The sequence below is a fragment of the Molothrus ater genome, chromosome 13 (genome assembly GCF_012460135.2).
Source record: "Molothrus ater isolate BHLD 08-10-18 breed brown headed cowbird chromosome 13, BPBGC_Mater_1.1, whole genome shotgun sequence".
NCBI lineage: Eukaryota > Metazoa > Chordata > Aves > Passeriformes > Icteridae > Molothrus > Molothrus ater.
This window is the reverse complement of record NC_050490.2, coordinates 16,655,965-16,681,718: the sequence shown is the minus strand read 5'-3', so window position 1 is coordinate 16,681,718 and position 25,754 is coordinate 16,655,965. Positions and strand designations below refer to the sequence as shown.

Sequence of the window (25,754 nt, the reverse complement as noted above, 5' to 3'; positions counted from 1 at the left end):
GTGCTGTAATGACATTGATGCTGTTATGTTTGAAGCATGCAAAGAACAACTGAATCCCCAGATTTAGGCAAGCTCATGAATACAGATTTCAAGCAGTTTTCAAGTTGTTTTTTTTTTTTTTTTCCTGGAGTCCAGTGTTTGCATAGATGCTTCCAGGATTCTGGCACTCATCAACTACTGAGCACTGGTTTCAGCTTAGAGTTGTTATCCAGAATAATCCATATTCATATTTCTTCCATGTACCAAGAAATATTAAATGTAACACGTGACTGATTTGAGTTTCATAGCAAACTGACAAATGGGTGCAATTAGAGAGAGAGGCACACCCACACATACACAATGGACCAGATTTTGGAAAGTACAGTACATACTGTGCTAAGTCATGCACGCTCTTTGCCTCTACCTAAACTTACATGACAGCATTTGCAATATTCATATGGAAATCGTCATTTCTATGCATATAGAGCTGTTTGAGCACAGTAATTTTGTGTTTGTGTCACATCATTTAAAAGTTTAGTCTAAGAGCAGAAGCTTGAGAGCTGCATTTTGATTTTAGCTTTGCTTTCAGCTTAACCACCTTGTGCCAATTATCTACCCTCACTGTGCCTGGAAGATAAACTGCCCAGGCACTGCCCTAATGCTTTGATACTCCCTGTACCCTGAGGCTTGATTCATTGTTTGCAAAACACCACAACTACTCAGCTGGAGGATGCTGTAAGAAGTGCAAGTTGTATTTGTTTTCATTTGATGTGTCTGGTCTTTCATAACACCATTTGTCTGCGTGTGACAGTACACAAAACCAGGTTGTGTACTAACCAGGGCAAGTCAGCATTAAGGTCTTCACTAACTTCAGTAGCTTGATTTCTTTTAAATTAACTTTCCTTATGGATGATATTAGAATATTATGTGTATTTCAGTGCCTTGAAGTTGAGGATTGAGAGGGTGTTGTGCTAAGCTTGTACCATGCATGTCAACAAAACATGTCAATAAAACATGTCATAAGTGCATCTGATACGTGAAGTACTTGTGAGCTTTGCAGTACAAAGAGCTACAGGGCTTGTTTGTTTTCCAGGTTAAACTTGAAGATTCCTGTGTGTGTTTTGTCCCTCTCTACCGAAATACTCCTACTTGCAAACTGTTGCTGTTAACTGATCCAAAGGATAAAGAGACAGGTTAGAATTGGTCAAAATATTTCAAAATTTGAGTAGTTGTAATTTCTTTACCTTTAAGATGGTCTGTTTGTTTATGTAGTTAAATATTCTGGGTTTTGTTTTGAATATGAAGCGGTTTCAGTTTATCTGTCAAGGATTTGTGTCAGTGGGCTGCTGATTAGATGGAAGAATTGACAATCAGGGCTTTTAAATTCTATGCATAAATTCTCTGCTGATAGCTGAAAAATCTCCTCGGGTAAGTCTGTTATTCTTTCTGACTTTATTCAACAGGATAATATTTTTCTAATTCAGAATGATGTGAAATTTAAACACATTATGGTTTGGATAGAATCCTGAAATCCTTAAACAATAAAATACAGTTATGAAATTGTATTGCTTCTTACTGATTCATATTCTTTTTTTTCTTTTTGCTTTATGATATTTTTTTCAGTATGAGGTTTAATTGACTTTTATTTCCAGTACTGGTGTGTGAGGACTATCTACTGGTGTGTAGATTAGGTGAGGAGTGTTGGTGTTGTTGTGAAGCAATGGGCTGTAGAGTTTTTGGCATATCTGCAACGAGGACATGAACTGCATTGACTCACTGTGTCACTTAAGAAATACAGAACACATGAAACCTCCTTAACTCCCAGCTTCCAAATGTGGCAGCCAACTAACGACATCTGTCATTAAAAGTGTACTCTTTTTTTAAGGATAAGCTATAAATTATACCTGAAATGCATTAATAGCCAGTATTCCTAATAATACAGCAAAGGCAGAGCAAAATCCTCTGTTCAGTTCCAAATGTGGCAGGTAATGATCTTGCACTCCTAGAACAGGTTCTGTTAGCGTAAGTGTTCATTGTTCAGTCCTACCTGTGACCAGGAAATTTCTTCAGAAGAACAAAAAGCAGATTAAGATCACCTGTGGTTAGAGGTGAACTCTGCAGTTTCCCAGCTCCTTCTGCACAGGATTTCAGTTGGACCTTTGCTAATGAGCTGTGGTTCAGAGGACAAGGTAGGAGACCTTTCCAAGTTCCAGCTGTAGTCAAAAGACTTCCTGGTCCCTCTAAAACTATTGATGTGGAATTACTCTTCTGACACTAATTTATATATTCCATTAGTGTTTTTCTGAAGAGAGATACACACTGGTGTGATAAAGGGGAGAAGCATCTACACCAGAGGCCAGACTGGCTCTTGCTGTAGTTGTGCTCATCTCCTGACTCGTGTTCAAAGGAACATGGCTGAAAATAGCACTGAGTTAGTTTAGGCTTCACAAGAGGAATTGGGATCTGTAACTACACTGCAGAAACAAAGAATTATTAAATAGATGCAGGTGAAAGTGCATTTAGCACAGCTCTTCAGTTAAATGATCTCATTTAGTATTAGGAACAAGAAGTATTAATGAGATACAAGCACACAAGGAAAAATGATTTCTCACAGGAACAAGTCAAACAAGTCAAATTGGAGCCTAAATTACATGATAGCTATCTTCATTAAAAGCTTAAATCTAGCAGAATAAACACCTTATAATATTATAAACAACAGCCTGACTGACTGCTGTGACCCCCCCCCCCACCCCTTGCAAAATTTCAGCTCAAGTTACCAGTCCAGAGTCAGAGGAACAGAGATCTCTGAGCCTGCTACATGACCTGGCTTCTGATATTTCCTTCCAAAAGTGTGATTTAAAGGATTTTCTGGAAGCTCTTTGTTTCTGGATTTTATATACTATAAACATGCGAGCAGTCTTCCTGCAAACATCAAATTTGACCGATGTGATTTTTTTTTTCCTTCAGATGAGTGTTAATAAATTTTCATTAGTTCTTTAAAGCCTGCTGGGATGTGTGTGCATACCTATACAGATGGGTATATACATTTGAAGTATTTTGTCCTAATTTTTTTCCAACAGCTCAGCAGATTTGGAATTGACTCTTAGGGTGGCAGACTGTGCTAATGGGGAAACTCCACCTGGATTTGCTCGCCTACCTGACCTTTTGTTCTGACCGGTGAGCAGCTCAAATTAATTCAGAACCAATTCCTTCAGAGAAAGGCAATACATTTTAACTTAGTCTTTGTTACTTTAAGGACATTTGACTTTAAGGGCAGAAAATGAAAACATTTAACAAGTTATATAATTTTCTTTCCCTGACTTGAGCTTTACACTTTTCTTGTGAAACAAGTTTCATCCAGATGGAAGAGGGAAACAATCTTGCTGTGGTTAATATCTTCTCTTCCTCTACCTGTCCTGTACCTCTGCATTTTAGTTTTCTTCCACAGCAGGAGCACTCTTAGAAGCAAATTTCCTGGTTGTCCCCAGATACTGTGTTTCAGTTTGATGGTGTTTAATTCTTGAAAATTGGTCTAAAGAGGGGTGGATTCCACCACTGAGATTTATTTCTGATCATCTTGATAAGGTGGGTTGTCCAGAAGTGATGAGTAGCTTGTGGTTTGAAATTATCTGCATATTTCAAAGAGAAAATGAGAATGGCAGCTTTTCTGTAAGACTTGGTCTTGGTTGGAAGCATTTTAAATTTATTTTTGATGGGCTGAGTGTTGTGTTCTGTTAGTATATCTGTACAGATATTTTTATGAGAATGTAAATTGCATTGTAAGGGCTTACAGAGTATAACATGGGTGATTAACATCTTTATAACACTAAATAAACATACCTTATTGTGGCATTTTCTGTATGCTGCATGTAATAATTCACAATAACTGTGAGATGCCTTGGAACATTTATCACAAGACATTTGCAACAAATCACGGAGTGAAGCCTGAATAGTAGAAGAAAATGTAACTGGTAGCAGGAAAGATCTGAGAAACTTGAATGGCTGCCATTCCAGCAGGAATCTGCCTGCCTCCCAAACTTTAATATATTTGTTTTGATAAAATTCCTAGAAAATAGTGAGAAATGCTCTTATTCCATTTTAAAGACAGGGAACTGTGGGACCCAGCTAGTTCAGGGTATGTCAGTGCTGCAGAATGCAGTTCAGAGTAGGATTTCTGACCTTGCTCCAGTATCAGAGTATTTCCACAGTGGAAGTCTTACAGAAGTGACCTCTTTAAGTGTATCAGCAATCTGAAAGAGTGACAGGATTAAGGTAAAGATGACTTTACAGAAAGTGCCACTACTTTATCTTAGATATTTATTAACTCAAATTACATCTGTCATATGTAACACCACCTTTATTTAGTTTGTAACTGAGGGATGTCTTTCAGCAATTCAGATAAGGCAGAGGAAAAAGAAGAGCCAAGCTGGATGTTGCTTTATTTTTTCTTCTTTGCTCTGTGTGTAGAATCCTGATGTGCACATTTCATTTAAATAGTTGCACACCAGTGTGGGAACATTTGGCCAGCATAGCCTAGGAAGTAAAAATATAATCCAGGCCTGAGTTGGGAAGAGATCCATGTTTGCCCAGCAAAAGTAGACATTTCATAATCACAATTGCATTATGCTTGGTGCCTAATTCAGTTCAGTCCTGGATTTCAAACACCCTGTGCTGTGGAATCCTGTGCTCCACTGCCTGTCAGCTTCTTGCAACACTCTGTGTTTGTCTGAGTGCAGGTGATGAAAGTACTGAGGTTTAGCAAGCTGGTGCTTACAGGGCAAGCCACCCACCTGAGCATGTGTAAACCCCATTAATGGTGACCTGAAATGCATTTCACCTGGTCTTGCAACTGCACAGTCAAGCACATCAGGTTTTGCAGTTGCAAGGTCACTGCAGCCACACACATCCTGATTCACAGGGTGCAGGTGATGTGTGTTGGCAGTAACTCCATCTCCTGTGATCAGGTGAACTTAACTGATGTTTTGGAAAGAATAACAAGACTGGGAAGGGAGAGAGAGGGAACATGTGGTCTCACAAATCATGTTTGCATTTGAAGTAGTGTTCCTCAAAGTTGATTATAAAATGAAAATGAGAGTATGGGGAAGCATGGATGGATTTAACTGCAGACCAGATGTTGACTTGAAAAATGATAACAAAAAGCAAAGTACATATGTTTGTGTGAAATCTGGAGAAATGTTTTTCTTCAAGGAAGGCATCCATATAGATAAGGTTGCTCAAGTAATGTGATGTGACAGTTGCTATGTCAACTAGTGTTCCCTTCCACACATTTAAATTATTGAATAGCACAGTAAATGTTCTATAAAAGCAACTCCTTCCAACATGGTTATGCATCTTCCTGTTTTCCTCAAAGCTTTTAAAAACTTTTCTGACCTTTACTATGTGTCTTGTATGTCTGAACTGTGTGCCAAACCTCTTTGCAGCTCTTATTAAAGTCAGCATTTGGCCCAATATGTCCCCTTTGTGTGACTCAGCTCCCTTTGTAGCTGCATGTTTCATGGATGTGTAATGGAGCAGTGGCTGCTGCATTTGAAAGCAGAGGGAAGGGTTTGAGGGAACAGATTGAATCCATCACAGAAAGAATATGAAAATCCCATGCAAGTAAGTGCATAATATTTAATGAATTGAGTCTGCTGCTACAAACAGGCATCTGCCCTTGCGTGCAATACTTCTTCCTTGTTAACCCAGCACACAAAGTGTAATGCTTTTTGGCACATGCTTTAATAATTTATTGGAAATATAAGTTAGCTAAGCTAAATCTCCAGCCTTAAAACCAGCAGGGAGTGATAGAGGCTGAAGCAAAAGGGGAAATTAACCTGTGTGCATCAGTGACAATCATGTAACCTGAGGCTAAAACAGGTAAATGATGGATCTTGTCCTTAAAGTAATTTCATTTCCTTGTGTGTGAATTTGTTTCTAACTCACAGATGGTTTTGAACTTTCTTATATTTGTCCCTAGCTGGGTAGGTTAGAGCCAGTTGTTGGAGCACTCTTTTAGGACTCAAGACATGTGAACTCTCTGCTGCTCTTTGCAGCATTCTTCCTGTATTCTGTTCTATCTTTCTATATAAAAATGGACATGGTAGGTGCCCTATTTGGAGATACTAAAGATACTGGTGTTCTTGAGCAATCCTGAAATCATGGCCATGTACTTTAGGTGAATGTCACCAGTGTACAGATACTAAGAGTTTTTTTGGCTGAAATATTTGCTGTTTGATGTGTTTGTGGTCATAAATGATCAGATTTCTGTGTTTATTCCAAAACCTCATCTAAACCCTTGAAATTTATTCTCTATCCTTTGAAATGACCCCATGTCAAATGGACATGGTAGGTGCCCTATTTGGAGATACTAAAGATACTGGTGTTCTTGAGCAATCCTGAAATCATGGCCATGTACTTTAGGTGAATGTCACCAGTGTACAGATACTAAGAGTTTTTTTGGCTGAAATATTTGCTGTTTGATGTGTTTGTGGTCATAAATGATCAGATTTCTGTGTTTATTCCAAAACCTCATCTAAACCCTTGAAATTTATTCTCTATCCTTTGAAATGACCCCATGTCAAAATTTTTCTTTCTGAACAAGGCTTGGAAGTAATTTCAGTGTCATTGTTGCTGCTTCAAGTCTCTTCCTTGTAAATCTATTGGCAGGCAATGAATTCTGTAGATGAACATGTAGGAGTAGGGTTTAAATACTTGTTCCTGCAAATGTGAAAAATTGAGGAAGGATGGGAAGAAGTGGGGTGCAAGTTTTACATCACACCTACATGAGGACTTGACTTACGTGGGTTGCTGATACACTTTGCCCTGAAGCAAAAGTGTATCTCATTATGTGTGTCTATGTCTGTCTTTTGTTGATAGGAACCTCTCAGTGTGCATTTGAACCTCAGAAAATATCTGTCCATGCAGAGATTTAGGAGTCTGTACTCTAAAGCTACCCATAGATAGAAATTCAATCACAGAGAGAACCGAAAAGCTGTTTGATAAAGCTGATATGAGAATTTTCATGTTTGACTTGCATGAGTGCAAATATGTGCACTCAAATATATGCAAATATGTGTGTGTGGGCAGGGGAAAGTTTGAAAGAAACTTGAAAACTGTAACCTTTATCCAGGTAGCTCCACTGTCCCAAATGCCACTCAAACCTACTCTGCTACTGAACTTAGTATTAAGCAGGAAGTGCTTTATCCATATGGAACACAGGCTGTCACACCAAAATCACATCAATTCCTGAGAAAAATTACCTTCACTTGATGCCTCGTGCAGTACTGAAAATTGGATATCAAGGGATGTGGAGGTGAAATTGAAATACCATTGTTGTTCTTCTGTCTCACAGCAGAACAGGCTGGAGTCAGCTGGAGGGAGAAGTAGGTCTGAGGCTGCCCGTGGAAAAATTGAGAACCTACTTTGTATTTTTGGGTAATGTGCTTCCCTGTTTTTGTTTCTGTAGTTTTGGCAGTTTATTTGAGCCAGCGCTGGTGGCCTGTGGAAGATGTTGTGAAGACAGCTGATCCTGCTAGAGATGGGCTCATTTTGGTGAGGATGCTATTTTGAACAGTTGCCTTTACCCTGGAGCTTCCCAGGCAGAGCAATTATATGGAATTGTCTTTGGTCTCCAGCAGCTCCTGCTCTGAACCTGTGGGATCTGGGCTCTGTGGCTCACCAAGTGCTTCACGTCTCCAGGACACAGCGACATGCACATTAGCCCTCCCTAAACAATTCTGTGCATGCAGTTTATGATTCATCTGTGGGATTTATTTTCCTTTGGTTTTTAGTTTACCCTCACTGCCTACTAAAGGAATAATCATAAACTGAATCACTACATTAGCAATAATTTCTCACATTAACTGTCTGGTGGGAGGTGTTACTACCCTTTGGAACAATGTCTTATCTAGCTAGTTATGATTTCTTTCCCTTTGATAATGTTTATATTGTATTCATTTTATGAAATGGTTGCTATTTAGTCATTCCTATATCCATAAGTCTTTTTCCAAATAAATTATCTTGGTAAGATAGAACTACTTTTTCATAATTTGAAGGATTTGGGTAGCCCGGAGTCTGTTTGCAACCAAAAAGTCAGATGCCTGCTGCATATGAGCTTTGTGTTGCCATGAAGTTATTAAGTCAGTTTTGTTTCCTACCCAACTCTCAGTATCTTTGGTCCTTAACGATTCCATTCCTTTATCATCTTTTCCTGTCACACATAGTGTTTAATTATATGCAGAATTAAGTGGGCTTTTTATGGGTAACTGAACTGGAGGGATTTTGAGATACCAGTCTTTGCAAGATAGAACTTGGAGCAGGGACACAGACCTTCAGGCTTTCAAGCATCTCTGTATCAACAGAGAATGAAAATAATGTCTGAAAATAGAAATCTTACTCCCTCTAGCTCATTGCTAAAAGGTAAATTGCCATTACACATGGAAACTCTCATTTCTTTTTCAGCATTCGTGTGAAGCTTGTTGGCAGCAGTTTTTACCTTGAGGATCAATATAATCTTGTTCCTTTATATTCCTTCATCTCCCTGTCCTGTCATTTGTCTCCTAAGAATTCAGCTCAGAATAATTGTTCATGTTACACCTAGATTATAGCTGGTTGGGACAGACCATTCTCTGTTTTGTACAGTGTCTAACTCAGTAAGGTGCTGGCCCACAAAATTCTTTGATGCTATAGCAACACAGGTAATAGGGGAGAGGTAACCAGGTCCACAGTGTGAATCCAATCTTCATTTCACTTTTGAGTAGGATTAGATTGCCTTGATCCTGGTTCCAAATCTGTGACTGCAATCAAGATACTTCAGCTTCTTTAGAATTCCTCTCTGTGACAAAGCTTTATAAATAGTTACTAAATTATTCTATGCCTGCTGGATAGAGAGTGAAACACTAGGAAAAACTATTTTTGTTATTGTAGCTGAACCAACTCAGGAGGTATTTTCCCCAAATTAAGTGTATGTGTTTCCTGACCTCCTCCTTCCCAGCCTCTTTTGATTTTGAAACCTTTTATGAGACGCAAAATACTATTTTCTGCCTCATTTTTCTTTGGTCTGTTTTTGTTTTTTCTCTCAGGTCCAGACATTTGGAGAGAGGATTGTCCTCTTTGTTCTGAACTGCATTATTTTTGGAATGCTGGAAGGGAGTTCAGCTAATGATGCATTCTTTCTACCTCACTCTGCCACCGAGCGTGCCAAGATACTCTGGAGAAACGGCGAGGCTGCTGCCTTTTACTCGGTCAAGATGAAAGGTAAGGTCATTTTAGAGACAGATTTCCACTGGTTCCTAATAGCTAGAAATGTAATCCTTTTGTTTATCTTTCAGTATAAATAATCCTGGCTCTCATTTACATTTTTATATGAAATCTCCCTCAGAATTAATCTGGGGAGCAAACCTTCCCAGAATTTGGAAGCCATCCTTATTATTTTCATTTAAACAGGATAGTTCCAAACCCCATTCTGATCTGAGGTCCTGGCTTACTCCAATAAAATGTCCTTAATGCAGCCAAGTAGGAGGTTGTACATCTAGGAACAAAGAATGTAGGGCCTATCCACAGGATGGAGAACTGCATCCTGTAAAGAATGATACCTGAAAAAGGAGTGCAGTTCCCAGTGGATAAACAAATTGGGAGTTGGAGGTGGCAAGAAGAGAAAGGATCCTTGGATGTGTGAGGAGCAGTGGCTGGGTTGTGTAGGGGAAAGTGTGTGCACTAGATCAGTCCTGGAATGCTTTGTGCAGTTGTGGTACTCCCAGTTTAAAGGATGATGATTAATTGATTTCATAATTAATTGATTAAGTGGCATAGAAAAGAAAATGTGTTTTAATTCTTTAGGGATACTTTATTAACTTTAGTAAAGGTCTTATTAAACACAGAGTCTGTATTAATGCAGATAATTGCTATTAACCAGTCTGGAGTGGAAGAGGCTTAATTGGATTAACTCCAGTTATGCAGTTGAGCCTGTGCCCCCATGTGGGAGCTGGTTACCAGCCTGTGCTTAAGATTCATGGGAATCACCTTGATACCAGAAGTTTAAACACAGAGAAGGTGGGATCTTTGGAAGTAAAGTATTGTCCAAGTCAGGACTCAATAGCCATCCATCCAAAATGGGAGGAAAAAGCCCAGCTTGAGAGATGGGTTGTTTTGGATTCCAGAGGGCACTCTGAAGGTGCCTTCTCTGCTGCAATCCCAAAGGCCAACAACAAGAGATGTTCTGCTCCTTGGGATGGAAAAATCCTGATACACACGGAGGTGTAGCTTGTACAGCACCGTGCTGGTGCTGCTGCACCATCAGTGAGGAATCAGGACTCAGCCTCTGATCAAGGAGCCTTGTCTGTGTCTCTGATTATGCTGATGAACTGGTTGTAATGCCAAACACAAGTGCATTTTCCTTTAAGTCCATAAATATTCCTGAGCAAAGCTTTTGGAAAGAAACACTTGTAGGGGCTGTAATGATTCATGCTCCAGTGAAATGAATGTGCACAGTAGTCTGTTATGGGTGGAGTATTAGCCAAGTTGAAACTGTTTCTGAGTAAGTTGAGAGTCACAGTTTGGTTTTAAACCAGGTCCACATAAAATACAAATCCTTCAAGTCCAGCTTTGTCAGCATCTGCCTTTTCTTGCCAGTGTTTTTTTTCTCTGGGCAGCTATATTTGTTAGTTTTTGGCCTGTGTCACAAATTACTGCAGTGTTTTGCCAAAGCCTTTTCGGGAAGCTTGAAGCTGATTGTTTTTGCTGCTTTTTGCTATTTGATGTACGCATTTAGAAAATAATTCCTCTTTCTGAAGTTCTGTGATTTCAATTTCATACCAGCCATGCTGTGGCTGATTCTATTCTCTCTACTTTTTAGAACAGCCCTGGATTTATTAGGCCCAAAACAGACTAAGATAAATATCTTCACTCAGAAGCTGTATTTCACAAGGCTGTTTGACATATTTTCATAATTAATTTTTTAAAATCATAATATAAGTTCTTTTTACTTTTGCTGTCCCGGTCAGAACATTTAGTAGAGGCAGCTTAACTACAGGACATTATATTGTGTTGGACCTCTGTCCTAGGAAAAAATTATTTTCCTTTGTGCCCACCCTGTGATTCTGATTCCCTCTATTTCCATGCTCTGCAATTACCTGACCATTCTTTCCAGTTTGATTTTCTTCACTGGATAATTGAAATTCTCATATTGATGTTGTATTCAACTATATTTCTCATCTGTGAATTTTTCATTATCTACAGCATGACAAAAAATATGCTTCAGTGGAGGCAAATAAGCCAGAAAAGGTCTGTGGAGCATGGCTCTTTCAAACATAAGTCTTCTGGGTGAATCACAGAAGTGGTGACCAAGGAACAGTGAGTCTGTTCTATCTTTGCTACAGATTTAATGTGTCGTTATGCAAACTAAATTTTCAATGGACTTCAGTGATTCCAATTAACTATCTTGGCAATACTGTAATGTCATTTCCATTTGCCAGTTCCTAGGTGGCCTGTACAAAGTGAACTCGGTAATTTTGGTTCAGTTCCATGCTTCCATCCATCTTATGACCATCCTTAGCTGGATCTCTTTTAATAGTCCAGCTAAGGAGGCACAGATGGTCTTGAGCACCCACCTTGCTCAGAGATGCAGTAACTACTGCAAGTCAAGGTTTTGAGACAATTTGGCCACTTCTGGCACTGGCCACCCTGCACCTGTTGTATAGATAAACAGAAGTCTCATTCTTCAAGGCTATCACTTTTCGTGAGCATTAGACACCTTTATTAAAGCAAAATTTATTCATGACTGCACAGATCATCAACTTGGCCTCTCTGGAATGTGCCTATTCCTGTCCAATGACAGGCATGCAGCATTTACCACTGGGTATACTAAAGATTGATGAGATGTACTAAGCCACTAATGAGGCTGATAAGACACTTTGTCACGTGCCAAGATAAATGCCTCCAATTTTATCTATGTCAGCGGCTTCCATATCAGACAGCTGAGCAGTTAGACCTCACTAAATGGAGCTACTTAAAGGTACAATAGGAAATAGTTCCCTCTTCCTGTACCTTCCTCTGCAGGCAGCAACCTGAAAATGAAATATGAAAATGAAATATTTTGCAGAAAGCCTTCATCTAGATACTTGGGGTTTGGGATCTGTTTTATGTTGTTTAAAGTATTTATTTCATGCTCTGTGTGAGAACCTCAGAAAGAATGTGTTCTGTTAAGTGATGTAGGATTAATTGCCACGGTTACTGACACTTGTTTCTTGTGCAGTGAGACCATGTAATTTTCTGAGAGTTTTTCCTTTCTTATTTACTGAGGACTAGTAATTACTGAAAATGGACTTTACCACCTTCACATAAACGCCAGGAGAATGTAGAAGATTCATGATGCAAATAAATCAACAAGAAAGTTGGAGGATGCAGTGAGCCAGGAGTGTCTTAGTGCTTTTAAGAACAAACCAGAACAAAATCCCTTTTTTATAGACTTTTTTTTTTCCCCTCCTGTTATGTATTACTGTCTCTGTAACACACATGAGCTGCCCAGCTGCAGACCAAGCTGTCTGCGGTATGAAAAACAAAAGAGTCAGATTGTCAAAGCTTGTCCCTTCCCTCCTGACAAATCTTAGTAGTAAAAGTCTGGAGTGATGTGAGTCAAACCAGCCTTAACCAAACAGAGTCCTCTGAGAAGGCAGTAAAACATGAAGGTGTATCAGGAGTAAGTGCATCGTTGGCTTCTCATTCTTTCTTTAGAAATGCTCCACAAGTCACAGTTTGGGAACACCTGACTGCAAAAACTCTTAAGAAGACATGGATTAGGCAAAAAAGCATCCCTGGCCCTACCTCTGCTTTTTTCCTACACCAGAGCCTTAGAGATGGTCCTTGGAAGTGGCTTCCTGAGCTCAAATTCATTTCACACCTTTCTTCATACAAGCCTTTGGAAATGCCTTTTGATATTGGTGGCCCAGGTGCTATCCTGTAGAAAGAGATCCTTAAAAAGATAACAGGATTTTATTTTTTCATCAATTACATCAATTTCTTTCAGAAAAAAAAAAATCGGCGTTTAATTTAACCTGACAGACAATTAGCTGAAATCTTGTTGAATAATTGCTTTTGTCTCCCTCTGTTTGCTAGCAATAATATTTTTAATGTGCATTTCTGAGGCGGATTGAAGGTTCTGGCTGTAATGAAAATGAAATGGCTACATACCAGTCCAGACATGAATTCATTTAATTTTATTGAAGCCAAAACCTTTGTTCCCCTTCTCACATACAAACTCACACAATGGGTTGACCTTGGGTTCTGCTCTGCAGAAATATTCCCCACCCTTTACACAAGTGCTCTGGCCTGTCCAAACATGTGTGTGCCAAGCCAAGTTGTTCAGCAGGGAAATAGTCAGTGTGCACAACCTTGTTTTGTTTGGGTCTGTTGGATGTGGGGACCGGATTGTTTTTTTTTCTGGTTTGTGGCTCTTTGGGAATGCTAATGGCTGTCTGCTTTCCTGCCCTTGTAATATCTGTTTGCAGTTTTGCTGGCTCCTAAGTTGGTCATTTGGCACTCGTGACCTAACCAAGCAGATCAAAGGCTTTCAAAGGGCAGGCTGCATGAATGCTTCCCTCTCATCACCAATGCCCTTATTTTCCCTGTCTCCTCCTTCACCTCAAAACTTTGTGTGTTCCAAACAAATCTTTCAACCAAATGCGTGAGAGCCCAGTGGCCACCTCCGGGCCACCATTAGCTTACGGTAACCTTGTGCTATTTGATGGGAAACAGGGACAAAGTGGCCTTTGTTCCAAAGGTTGGTTTGTTTGTTTATTTTATTTCAAATGCCTGTGGGCTGTGACTCTCCTAGTGTGTTTCCCAGGGACAAGGTGAAGAATGGCTTCATGGTTTCTTTATTTACAATGCCTTTAGACATGACAAGTTTTTGTCATCTTCTCAACACAAAATTAGGAGCTCAGACATAAATCACTCAGCTCCTGGGATTGCTGCACAGCACTCTCATCAGGATTTATAGGAGACAGACTATATGAGATAATAATATACTTAAAAGAACACTTGCAACATGCAGGGATTCTTAAAGACTTAATGAGAAAAATTTTGTCCCTTAGAACGTATGGTGCAATTCTGCTGGAATTTGACATCTCTGTTGGGTTGGCAGCTAACAATGGGACCGGGGATATACTCAATTTTTTGGCTCATGACAAAAAGAGTAACTACCCATCATGTGTTACAAATATTGAAAGGTTATAAACACCACCACAACCCATTCTCTTCCAACAATGTGCTGAAACATGTGTTTGAAGTTAAGCATGCACTTTGGTTAAGCAGGAGCGAACCAAGCTTGATCAAGATGTGAATGGATGGTTTTGTAGCTACATACTCCTGTTGTATGGCTCAGTCTGTGAGATGTGGATTCTTGCTAAATGGTGAGCTTGACAAAGCAGGGTCTAGAATTAAAAATAGTCATGTATGCTGTGCTGAATTGGCATCCTAGAAAAGAGAGTAGTAAAAGTCAGGCCTGTCCAGTATTGGTGAAAGGTGCTGGACACCAACCAAAGGAGCAGAAATAGACCCCAGTTTAAGACAGTTGTGGGAATGTGGAAAAAAAAAAAAAAGGATCTGTTAAATAGAAGTCTTTTATTGGAATTTAGGAACATGCATTCAACAGGACATTGATAAAACTGTGAAATAGGTCTTAGTGAAGGGATGAAAGCTTCATGTCTCAAAACACTGAAAACTTGACTGAGTCAGGTCCACTAGGAACTAGTAAGAAAGATGTAGAAAGAAGTATGAAAATGTAACAATTTTCTGTTACAAAGGCCTGGATATTCATTTGTATTTAACCTGCCACGTGCTCAAAAGCAGCATAAAATCTTCATAAATATTTTCTAGAAATTAAAATAAATCTGTGAGGTTTTTCAATGGGGATGTATAGAAAAAACATCTGTCTATATGTAGATGGTTGGGGAACTGATGTTGGTTATTCATTTCAGAACTGAGTGCTTATGCAGTAAAGTAGTTTGAAGTTCTATTTTTAGGGTATTCTGCATGCAGCAATAGGACCCTAGGTTGGTTAGGGTGAACATCAAAATTTTGGAGGCTGAATGTCTGTTCCTAATCAATTCTCTTGACTCCAGTTTGAGTTTGTGATTTGTGATTGCAAAATAAATCCCTTGATTCTGTGTTTTGGGGTTATTTGGACAATTTTCACTGAGAACAAGTTTTAATAGTTTGGAGGCTTATGCTTGAGTCTGTATTTTGTCCACATGTAAAGCATTATGTCATGACCCCATGATTTCAGTTAACTGACTTAATGTGTTTGTTAGCAAGGACTGTCCTTGAGTGAAACCCCTGGTTTAACACTGATGGTGGTAGTTCAAGTGATGGAATAGAAGCACCTACATGTGTGATAAATTATCACTCAGTAGAAGTGGAGTGACTTAAAAGGAGCTCTTACAGTGCTTTCTTAAAATGCACCACTCAGTTGTTTTTTTAGAAGAATATACTAACATTACATTCAGAATATTAATATCTCTGGTTTTAGATCATTTAAATCTTTGCAGTGAGCTTTCCTATATACATTGCCTGTGTACCAAGATAATGTGATGAAGAATCAGTCTAGAAAAGACTCTGGTGAGACCTGTCAGCCAGGTCCTCTGGGAAGGAAGGTCCTCTCCATTTCATGGAAAAATCATCCTCCTGGAAAGTGTTTTACTGTCTGTGCAAGTACATTCCAGCTGGGATCATCCTCACAGCCTGTGGAAAGGTACCAGGGCAGTGTGTGTGGCTGAAATCACACAGCAGTTAGTGCACCAATACCAATTTTGTTTGTAAATGGATGTGTTTTTCCCTGTCTGTTCTCAGGGAGCCTGTGTGGTGGTACAACCAGTCAGTGTTACCTGCTTCCAGTTTTGGATACTGTATTTGTCCAGAGAAAGTACAGAAGAGGTGGCCTAGGGATGAAAATGTTGCATGATTTCTGTCAGTCTTTCCTGGCTGAGGATGCCTTGGGGATCAGCTGCCCTATTTCTGCTGCCATGTATCAAGGTAAATCCTTTGATGTGGACACGTTAGGTAAGGGTCATGTATAATGTATAATTTTCAATATGGTCTTGGGAAGATTGTCCTCACTGTGTAAGAGTTCAGTGCCCTTGTCTGAACTGAACTGTTGTTTGCCTGCAAATGGTTCCTTTTCTGGAGCCATCTGGAATTTCCTGTGGAAAGGTAGGCCAATATTTATGTAAGACAACAAGAAGCGCAAAACTCACGGTGCCTGTTTGACAGTCTGTGTTCCTAGAACTGCTTGCTCTCTCTCAGAACTATGTCATTGCCCTAGACAGGGACTTACACTTTTTATTTGACACCACAGGAAAAAGACTCATAAGATCTTGTCAAGCCCACACTGTGCACATAATGCTCTGGTAGATCTTGCATTTTTAAGAAATTACATTTAATAAGCCAAATACCCAGGCTCTACTCAGTCATACAGTTACATCAGTACTTGTTTTGTATCAACTGTCTTTGAACATTTGTCACTTCTAAAAAATCACAAAGTAGTCATATATCTTCTCTGTCGTCAGGTCAAAACTCTGGTTTTGCTAGTAAAATTCACAGAAAAAAATCCGTGCTCATGTTATTTATAAAAGTGTCTTCTTTAGAAAAGTACTTTTTTCTGAGATTGCTCTCTATGTGGTGCAGTCTTCACCATCATTTTTGGGGAGATATTTTGATTGACTTACAGCTTTCCAGTTATTTTCTAATAAGTGTCAACAAAATTTTGGCCCCATCTGTTCTTTCTCTTGGTTATTATCTGCCCTTGAATGTATTCAAAAGCACGTGAGCAGGTACTGCTACTGATTTCAGGAAGGAATAGTATTGACAGCATTCCTTCTCTTTTCCCAATAATATCCATTTTTCCTTTGTCAGACCTCAGGGCTTTAGAAAGCCTGGAAAAAAAAGCTGCATTTCTTATGTGTTAACACTAGCAATATATTGGAAGACTGCTTTTGTCTCAATTAAGTTTAGAGCTAATAGTGAATAAATTTGACTTGCATCATGTTTTAATTAGGTTTACTTTTATAAAAATACCAAATACTGTTAGTTAAATTTTGAGCGTACTGAAGTCACTGTCTGTTTTTAATTTCCTTGGAACCACATTTTCATGCTTTGACAAATGAATGCAACATTTAAATCTCTGCACTGAAATCTCTGAAGCTGTGGACAGTTTATTTAACATGGAAATGGTATTTAAGCTGCTGTAGAGGCTTAGAAGGAAGGAAAAAAGCTGTGTAATAGATACCTGGATTCTAGTATATATGTTAGTTTTAGTAGCTTTTATTGGAATGATTAATTTAATCTGGATATCCTTGGATAAAATTAATGTCTTCGATCTGCTCATTAGTGTAAGGCAAATGTTTACATACCAGAATTAGGGTTTTTGTTTCGACATCCCATTGTTAAACTCGACTGAATGTTGAAGATAAATGACCCATTCTGTAGTATGATGAACTACAATGGACAGAGAATGACAGTAATTTCGTTGTTTACAGATCACTATCTTAGAGCAGTTGATGCAACTGATAAGATGGTGGTTAAGGGAAGTTGAAAAATGCCCTTTAAATGTTTTGAACTGTTTGTTCTACAGTGTGGGCCTCCTCTTGATGCTGCACACATCCTAAGGATACTACTAAATAGAACATACTTCAGTTTGATGACATAAGCAGACCTAAATTTTTGGATGGTCAGTTTGTACTGACAGTGGTAGGAATCTATGGCAATAAGGTTTTTAAAGGTAATTGTACATCTGTCACCTGTATCCTGTAATCTTTCCGTTGGTTCTTCCCATTTCTTCTTTTTCCACTTCCAAAGAAATAAATGAACCTAACAGTGGGGTGTAGGGTAGGTGTAGTGAAAAGGAGGGTGACTTTGGCCCAAAACCAAACTGAAGCAGAGCTTTTCTTTATAAACAGAAATTGAAGCATTGTAGCATTCTGAATGGCCAAAGCTGGAAGATAGAGGAGCCCCTTTCCTTTCAGAGTAGTGAGGGTAAAAAACCCCACACTGCTGTGAAACCCACTGATTGTCTGGACCTTGTTCTGTGCTGCAGTGCCAGTAGAAGGTGCTTAGCAAATAATTTCAAGTCTTTTATTTCTGCACTCACAAGGAAATAATCTAGATTGAAGCAGATGGCAGGATGCACTCATGAGGGTTGAGGCTATTTCACATAGACTTTACCTAAAAGGCCCAGCTAAAACAAAGAGGAGGAAGATGAGAAGGGAGAAGAAAGATCTCTAAAGGAACTAATGAAAGTAGGTCTGAGAGAATTTCTGGGATAGAACATGCTCCCTCTCCAATGTACTTTTCACTCATTCATACTTTTACCCCTTGGTTTCTCCTTTCAGTATGCCAGAAATTCTTGCAGGCTCATCCTGAGGAGCAGAAGCGGCTGTGGGAAGTGGAAGCACCAGGAGATTGGAGCCAGCGACTGAATATCTGGTTAAAAATTCAGATGGAGTCATCCTCTTCAGGAAGTGAGTTAAAACAAGCAGTGTGAACTTGTATGTGTTATAGTTCTATAAAGATAAGAAATGTAACCAAGGCTTAGGTAGTGATCATGGAGAGGTGATGTCTCTGTTTGCACATGGAGGAACTACTGAGTGTGCAGGCCAGTTTCCTCATCTTTTCACAGTAAACAGGACAATTCTTAGAAATTATGAGGTAATGAAATGGAACCACAGAGCATCTGAGAGATCCTGAACAAAGCACAGCCTTGGCATAAAGTGGCTGGAACTCCTGTTGCAGTGCACTTAGAGCAGGGTAGAAGTTAGCCCAAAAAAATCCCTGTTGCACAACACATTGTCTGGGTTATAGACAGGGGTTTGTTTCTCTGAAATTGTTATAAAGAAAAAATTTGTATGGCCAGTGGGCAGTGTGTTTAATTACCTTCAGTTGCTGCCAATACCATTCTTGGATGGAAACACAAAGGTTTTCATTATGGGTTTTGGAAGATTCCAAGTACTCTCCTACAGGGTAAATCCTTTTTGCTGGGAGCATTTTCTGCCTGCTTCATAAAAGATAGCAACAGAATGGGGAAACCTTTTGACAGTTCATATGGGAATCTTGTTGATGTAATCTGTTCAGGTGGCTGGAGGACCCAGGCAGGCCACTCTGCTGCATGCCCACAAGCTGTGATAAGCTCTGGGTTCCAAAATAAGGGCACACATTGTCTCTTTCTGGAAGTGCAGCAAATTTCTCCCATGCCTTCCCACATCCATCCTGCTCTGTTTTGGCTCAGGAACCTTCTGTTGAGACACCACGTTTCATCTTGTCTGCAGCACCCACAGGAGAGTTAAGTCAGACTTTAGCCCTAGGCTGGGTTCCTCTGAAGCCATTATATCTGTGTTCCTTGTGCTTTAAACCAGCAAAACCTTTAATCTTGCTAAGTGAAGTTTATTAATGGCAACTGAACAGAACTACAATCAGATCAAAACTCAGCAGATCCTGGGGGAGAAGATGCTTTCTTTTTTCTTTATTTTTTTTGCCATCTTCTAGAAAACCAAATAGATGAATGACCCAAAGAATGGGGAAATATCTTCCACCAGAATTGTCAGTAAAAAATACACATGAGGCTGGGGAACTGCCTTGATTGCAGCTTTCCACTACCTAAAGAGGGACAGGTAAGAAAGGTGGGGATAAAGATTTTAGCTGGACCTGTTGCAACAGGACATGGGATAATGATTTTAAACTAAAAGAGAATAGATTTAGGCTAGATATAAGGAAATAAATTTTTACTATGAGGGTGTTGAGGCCCTGGTACAGGGTGCCCAGAGAAGCTGTGGCAGCCCCAACCCTGGAAATGTCCAAGGTCAGGTTGGATGGGGCTTGGAGCAACGTGGTCTTGTAGAAGATGTCCCTGCTTGTTGCTGGGGATTGGATTAGATGACCTTTAAAAGTCTTTTCCAATCCAAACTATTCTATGATGCCATGATTCTATCTTTAGGGGTGTCTCTTGGGAATAAGGTCTTCATTCCTACTTTCTCTGTTATGCAGAAAGCAAAACACAATGTAATTCAATATTGTCAGCTCCAATCAGGATCTATGGCAACAACTGTGAAAATAGACAAGTCTTATTCTGCTCTGATTTCTTAGATTCCTGTTGACATTTGCAATGCTGTGCAATGCTGTGTTTTGGAACAAAATTACTGAGAAGAAAAATTGAATATTTTGCTCATATTATGGGTTTTTTTCCCCACACCAGTACTCAGGATTGAATACCATTAATGTTCTTGTAGGAATTCTACAGTCATACATATTCCAAAACAGGTTTCTGTAATCTTGAGGTCAGAATATTCAATTTTGCAAGGTGGTGTGGCTGCATCTAGTGGCAGTTCATATAAACTGCAGCCCTCTGCTGCAGCTGATCACTTCAGTTTGGATGTGCACAGATACATAGGCATGTACACGCACACGCACATTTCTGTCTGCACATATATCTATATTTTTAGCATGTTGTCACACATAGCTGCAGTCATTCATTCTGAATTAATTCTTATTGTTTGAAAAATGTAGGAGATTTAGTTTCATCAAATAGTCTCAGCAACAGGAACATAATGACATTTCTCTTCTGGGGCTGATTGGAGGAACAGAAATCATTTCACATGGTTTGGTCGTGGTTGCTAAATCTACCAGGCAGTGAACAGAGCTGTTTGGAAGTAGTTTAGTAATATGCATAAAGCATGTAAATGCGAAGCTAATGCAGAACCAAGCAGGCTGAGAAGAATTAAAATAAATTTCAAGTGATTGCATATAATTCTTTATCAGAATTGGTCAGAGTGCCTGTATTTTCTGGAGAAAGGGATATGGGTTTTCTACATGTAAGAGGAGAACAGATTATCTATTTAGCAGCGCTTTCAAGACCCACAGACAGTTTGTTTCTAGTATAGTTGTTCACGTTAGGTTTTTGTGGTAGTGTCATGGGGCCATCTGATTTGGTTAATTAACAGAAGCAAGGCAAGAGGGATTGTAGGTGAGAGTCAGGTGACTTTTTCTGGTGGTTTTTTAAATGGAAATAGCTGTACAAATATAATAATATTTTTTCCTTTTTAATCTCTTTCTATGGCAAAATATTCCCCCAATTTCTCCAGAAGCTGAAGTGGGCTCTTGTATGGAGAAGACTCCAACTCCTAAACCCAGACAATTAGACCAGATGAATAAGGTACAGTAACTAATACGCCGTCTTATAACCTTGTTTTCCATTGGTGCCTTTCTCCCTTTCTAAACAGTAATGTACCTATGACAGTAAAATGAAACAAAGGAAAACACCTTACAATCAAGAACAGTAATAATGTAGAATCATCACTGACTCTTCTGTCTTGTCTGTGGAAGATAAAACAACAGAGATTGTAACAAGCAATACAATCTTTGACAAAACCAAGGATGAACACACTGTATCTTCTTTATCCACAAACAGGTGTTTGTCATTGTTTCATCACAGCTGTTTTATTGGAGTTGTTTTATCTCTTAAAAGAAAACAACTATGTATCTTACAACACAGAAAAGTAGTATTTAACTGTCTTAGATTGCACTGCAAGATGTAACCAGGTGTATTCTATCAACATCTGTTAAAACCAGGTGGGGCAGTTTTTCTTTATCTCTTCCATGACCCATCCTCCTTTCAGGACATATCTTCTGTTAATGGCCCCTTAATGTTAGCTTTCCTGCATGACTGATAAGATTACATCATCCCACTGGGAGATGCTCTGCCCAGGGGGAGGAGCCAAGCATTCCCACCTGGATATAATCTGAGCCCTGGAGTACCACAGGCAGCCTTTTTCCACTGGATTCCCAGAGGAAGACTGGACACTTCTATGCCACCACTGGATCTTCAGAGGGAACCTCCATCCTTCTACAGGATCAGTGCTACAACAGAACCACACCTGTCACTCCAGGAGAGCTGCAGCCGCCATTTATTTGGACTGCTGCCAACACCCTGACCCACAGGGTGTCAGGTTGTATTCTGACTTTGTCTGCTTGAGCAGTAAATTTTTTTTTTTTTGTGAGCGAATTATTTCTAAACTTTAAAGAACTGCTGCAGTTAAGGTTATAGGATCTAGTTAAGAACTCAAAATTAATTGCTGCAAATAATCTTGGGAGAAGAGGAGAGCTACGGGCCAGGACAGCAAGATGGCATCTATGGAGCCTGGGAAGCAGCACATCCCCAAAGTGGCAAAGGTGAAAAACAAGGCACCTGCTGAAGTTCAGATCACAGCAGAGCAGCTTCTGAGAGAGGCAAAGGAGAGGGAGCTGCAGCTTCTCCCACCACCTCTGCAGCAGATGTTGAAGAGCTAAATGACTATCAACTCTGGAAGAGGAAGACTTTTGAAGATAACATAAGAACCGACTGTTATCAGTAACTGGATAAAGTACGCACAATGGGAGGAAAGCCTGAAGGAAATCCAGAGAGCCCATTCCATTTATGAGCATGCCCTGGATGACAGGAATGTCACCCTCTGGCTGAAATATGCTGAGATGGAGATGAAGAACCACCAGGTAAACCATGCCAGAAACATCTGGGACCAGGCCATCACCACTCTGCCCAGGGTGAACCAGTTCTGGTACAAGTACACGTACATGGAGGAGATGCTAGGGAACATTGCTGGGTCACACCAGGTGTTTGAACAGTGGATGGAGTGGCAGCCAGAGGAGCAAGCCTGGCATTCCTACATGGACTTCAAGCTCAGATACAAAGAGGTGGACAGAGCACGAAGCATTTATGAGAGATTCGTCCTTGTTCACCCCAGTGTGAAGAACTGGATCAAGTATGCCTGCTTCGAGGAGAAGCACAGCTACTTAGCCCACACCAGGAAGGTGTATGAGAGGGCAGTGGAGTTCTTTGGGGAGGAGCACATGGATGAGCACTTGTACGTGGCATTTGCCAAGTTTGAGGAGAAGCAGAAAGAATTTGAAAGAGTGAGGGTTATCTACAAGTATGCCTTGGATAGAATTCCAAAGCAGGATGCCCGGGATCTCCTCAAGAATTACACCATCTTTGAGAAGAAGTTTGGAGACAGGAGGGGAATTGAGGATGTCGTTGTCAGCAAGAAGAGATTCCAGTATGAGGAGGAGGTGAAGGCAAGCCCTCACAACTATGATGCGTGGTTGGACTACCTGCGGCTGGTGGAGAGCAGCATGGATGCCGAGACCGTTTGTCTTCTGTTTGTTTTTGTTTTACTAAAAACCACAAAAAAAAACCCCAAACCCAAAAAAAAACCAGAACAGCAGTGGCCAGGCTGTGCCAGGGCTTGAGTCCTGCATTTTGGCCACAATAGCCCTGCAATGCTATAGGCTAGGGATGGTGTGGCTGGACAGTGCCCAGGCAGAAAGGGACCTGGGGGTACTGGTCTACAGCTGACTGAACACGAGCCAGCCGTGTGCCCTGGTGGCCAAGAAGGCCAATGGCTCCTGGCCTGGATCAGGAATGGTGTGGCCAGCAGGAGCAGGGAGGTCATTCTGCCCCTGTACTTGGCACTGGTGAGGGCATACTTTGAGTCTTTTGTCCAGTTCTGGGCCCCTCAGTTTGGGAAGGACATTGAGACACTCTAGCACGTCCAGAAGAGTCAGCAAGGCTGGAGAGAGGCTGGGAAAACCAGCCCTGTGAGGAACCACTGAGGGAGCTGGGGGTGCTCAGCCTGGAGAAAAGGAGACTCAGGGGTGCCCTTATCACTCTCTACAACTCCCTGAGAAGTGGCTGTGGTCAGGTGGGGTTGGTCTCTTTCTCCAAACATCAACTGACAGAGCCAGAGCACACAGGTTCAAGCTGCACCAAGGGAAATACAGGTTGGATATTTGGAAAAAGTTTTTCACAGAAAGAGTGATAAAGTTCTGGAATGGCCTGCATGGGGAGTGGTGGAGTCACCATCCCTGGATATGTTTAAAAAATAGCTGGATGGATGTGGCACTCTGTTGCAGCTTGAATTGCTGCTAGCAAAGTCCAGGGTAAAGAAGCCAAAAAAGGCTTTTGCATAATATGCATAGATGTTTAATTCAGCCCTGTGGTGAGATCTTCTCCTCGCCAACACACACTGCCCCCAAGGTCCCTCTCTCTCCCCCGGGGGCCTCCTGGCTGACCTTGGTCTCCAGGCAGTATCAAGGTGAGGCTCAGTCAGGGAAAAGGGAGGGAGAGCCTCAGGAGCTCTATGTTCAGGCATAGGAACAGGGGAAGGAGCCAATGGGGTGTAACTGAGGAGAAGCTCCTCCAGGGCCTCCACAGCACTCACTGCCATGGTTTAGTTGAGGTGTGGGGGCTCGGTTGGCCTTGATGATCTTGAAGGTCTCTTCCAACCTAGCGAGTCTGTGAATTCTGTGTGTGCATATGGAATAACTTTCTGAACTCCACTTGTGATCTTTTCTGTGCAGGAGCTTGAGTGTGATTTCAGATTGAATAGGCCTAACTCTTTATTGTCCTAATTATTTTATCTCACTGCTGAGCTGCAAATCTGGCCATGTTTAACTTTTTTTTAGCACTTAGGCCTAAAACAGGCTGTGAGGTTTAAATGAAGCCTAAGTCATGCATCTCAGAAAACAAATCACGGGAATGAAGCTTTTTCAAGTAATAAAGAAAACGGCGAGATGAGTGGAAGCAAAACAGAGAGCTGCAGGGGTTGTTTCCCCAGCACATTTTGGTTGCCACACAATTAAATCAGTTTGTTTCCTTGAGCCCTGAGTGTCCCAGGGGAGCTGTGATGGCTCCAGCCCCTGTGGTGCACGCTCTTGTTGTGTGCTGTGGCCATGGCTCCAGAGCCCACCCAGCCAGATCAAGGCTCCCTGTGCTCCCAGTTTTCCTTATGCTGGCACTTTGGGAAGGCAGGCAGAGCAGCAGGAATGAAGCTGTTCTAGACTAAAAATGCAGCTGAGTTTCTTGCCTTGCACGTTTATGGCAACCGTGGCTGACAGAAGTGTTTGATGTTAGGACCAAGTCACTGTTTATTTTGTTTGTTTATAATTTGCTGATCATTCTGTCTTGGCTCTAATTTCAGGGTGTTGACTGCTTTCCTGGAGTTGGGCAAGTGGCAGGAGATGCCATGGAGAAAGAAGATGACACAACAGCAGCAGAGACTCTCAACTCTCAAGGTCCTGAAGAGGAGAACTTGGAACAAAGTGCGGGTGATGCTCAGCAACATAAAGGACTTAGGAAAAGAGAAGGTCCTGGGGACTTAGATGGAGAAAAGGCCACCAAACAGTTTAAAACTACACCATAATTGCAATTTCAGAAATCAGCAAAATTCAGGATGATCTTAAAAGTTCTAATTGACTGTTCTTAATTTGTAACAGTGGAGAAATTTCTCCAGGTATGATGAAATTTTTTTGCAGTACATTTTCTTCATTTTATGTTTTGTTTTAAATAAAGCTGTTGTTTACTAAGTGTGCTTTTCTTTTTCTTCTCACCAAGTAATTAAGTAGTAGCTGAGCCTGGTTATTTCCCTGCTCTGAAAAGATTTTATTGGATTGCATGAGGTGTCCAAAGGGGAATAATTGGAGGGCTTGTAGGTACTGATGTAAGAAGATATTTCTATGGAAACCACATCCTGCATTATGGAAGAGAGATACCACAACACACGTTGGTATCAGAATGACAGTTGTAACCTTCCTTTCAGAGTGAACAATTGATCTTGAATTGCTTTCATTTGAGCTTTTCTAGCAGAAAAATCTGCCTTAAACCCTGTGGTGGACAGGATGGCACACAAAGGCCATTCATGCAGAAAAAGTTTGGTGCAGAGAAGAAGAGTGAACAAGCTACA

At 40.5% G+C, this 25,754-nt stretch overlaps 1 protein-coding gene across 1 annotated transcript in view; it reads left to right on the top strand.

Annotated features, from left to right (window-relative positions):
* Positions 1–25,377, top strand: part of FAM169BP (Protein FAM169B) — a 39,034-nt gene extending 13,657 nt beyond the window's left edge. The window contains exons 3-9 of the mRNA XM_036389328.1: positions 1,073–1,172; positions 7,445–7,530; positions 9,060–9,234; positions 15,823–16,005; positions 18,360–18,488; positions 21,102–21,172; positions 24,993–25,377. Of these exons, the coding sequence (XP_036245221.1) occupies positions 1,073–1,172; positions 7,445–7,530; positions 9,060–9,234; positions 15,823–16,005; positions 18,360–18,488; positions 21,102–21,172; positions 24,993–25,214 (966 nt within the window). The 3' untranslated portion in view covers positions 25,215–25,377. The remainder of the gene's footprint in view (positions 1–1,072; positions 1,173–7,444; positions 7,531–9,059; positions 9,235–15,822; positions 16,006–18,359; positions 18,489–21,101; positions 21,173–24,992) is intronic.
* Positions 25,378–25,754: the final 377 nt, after the last annotated feature.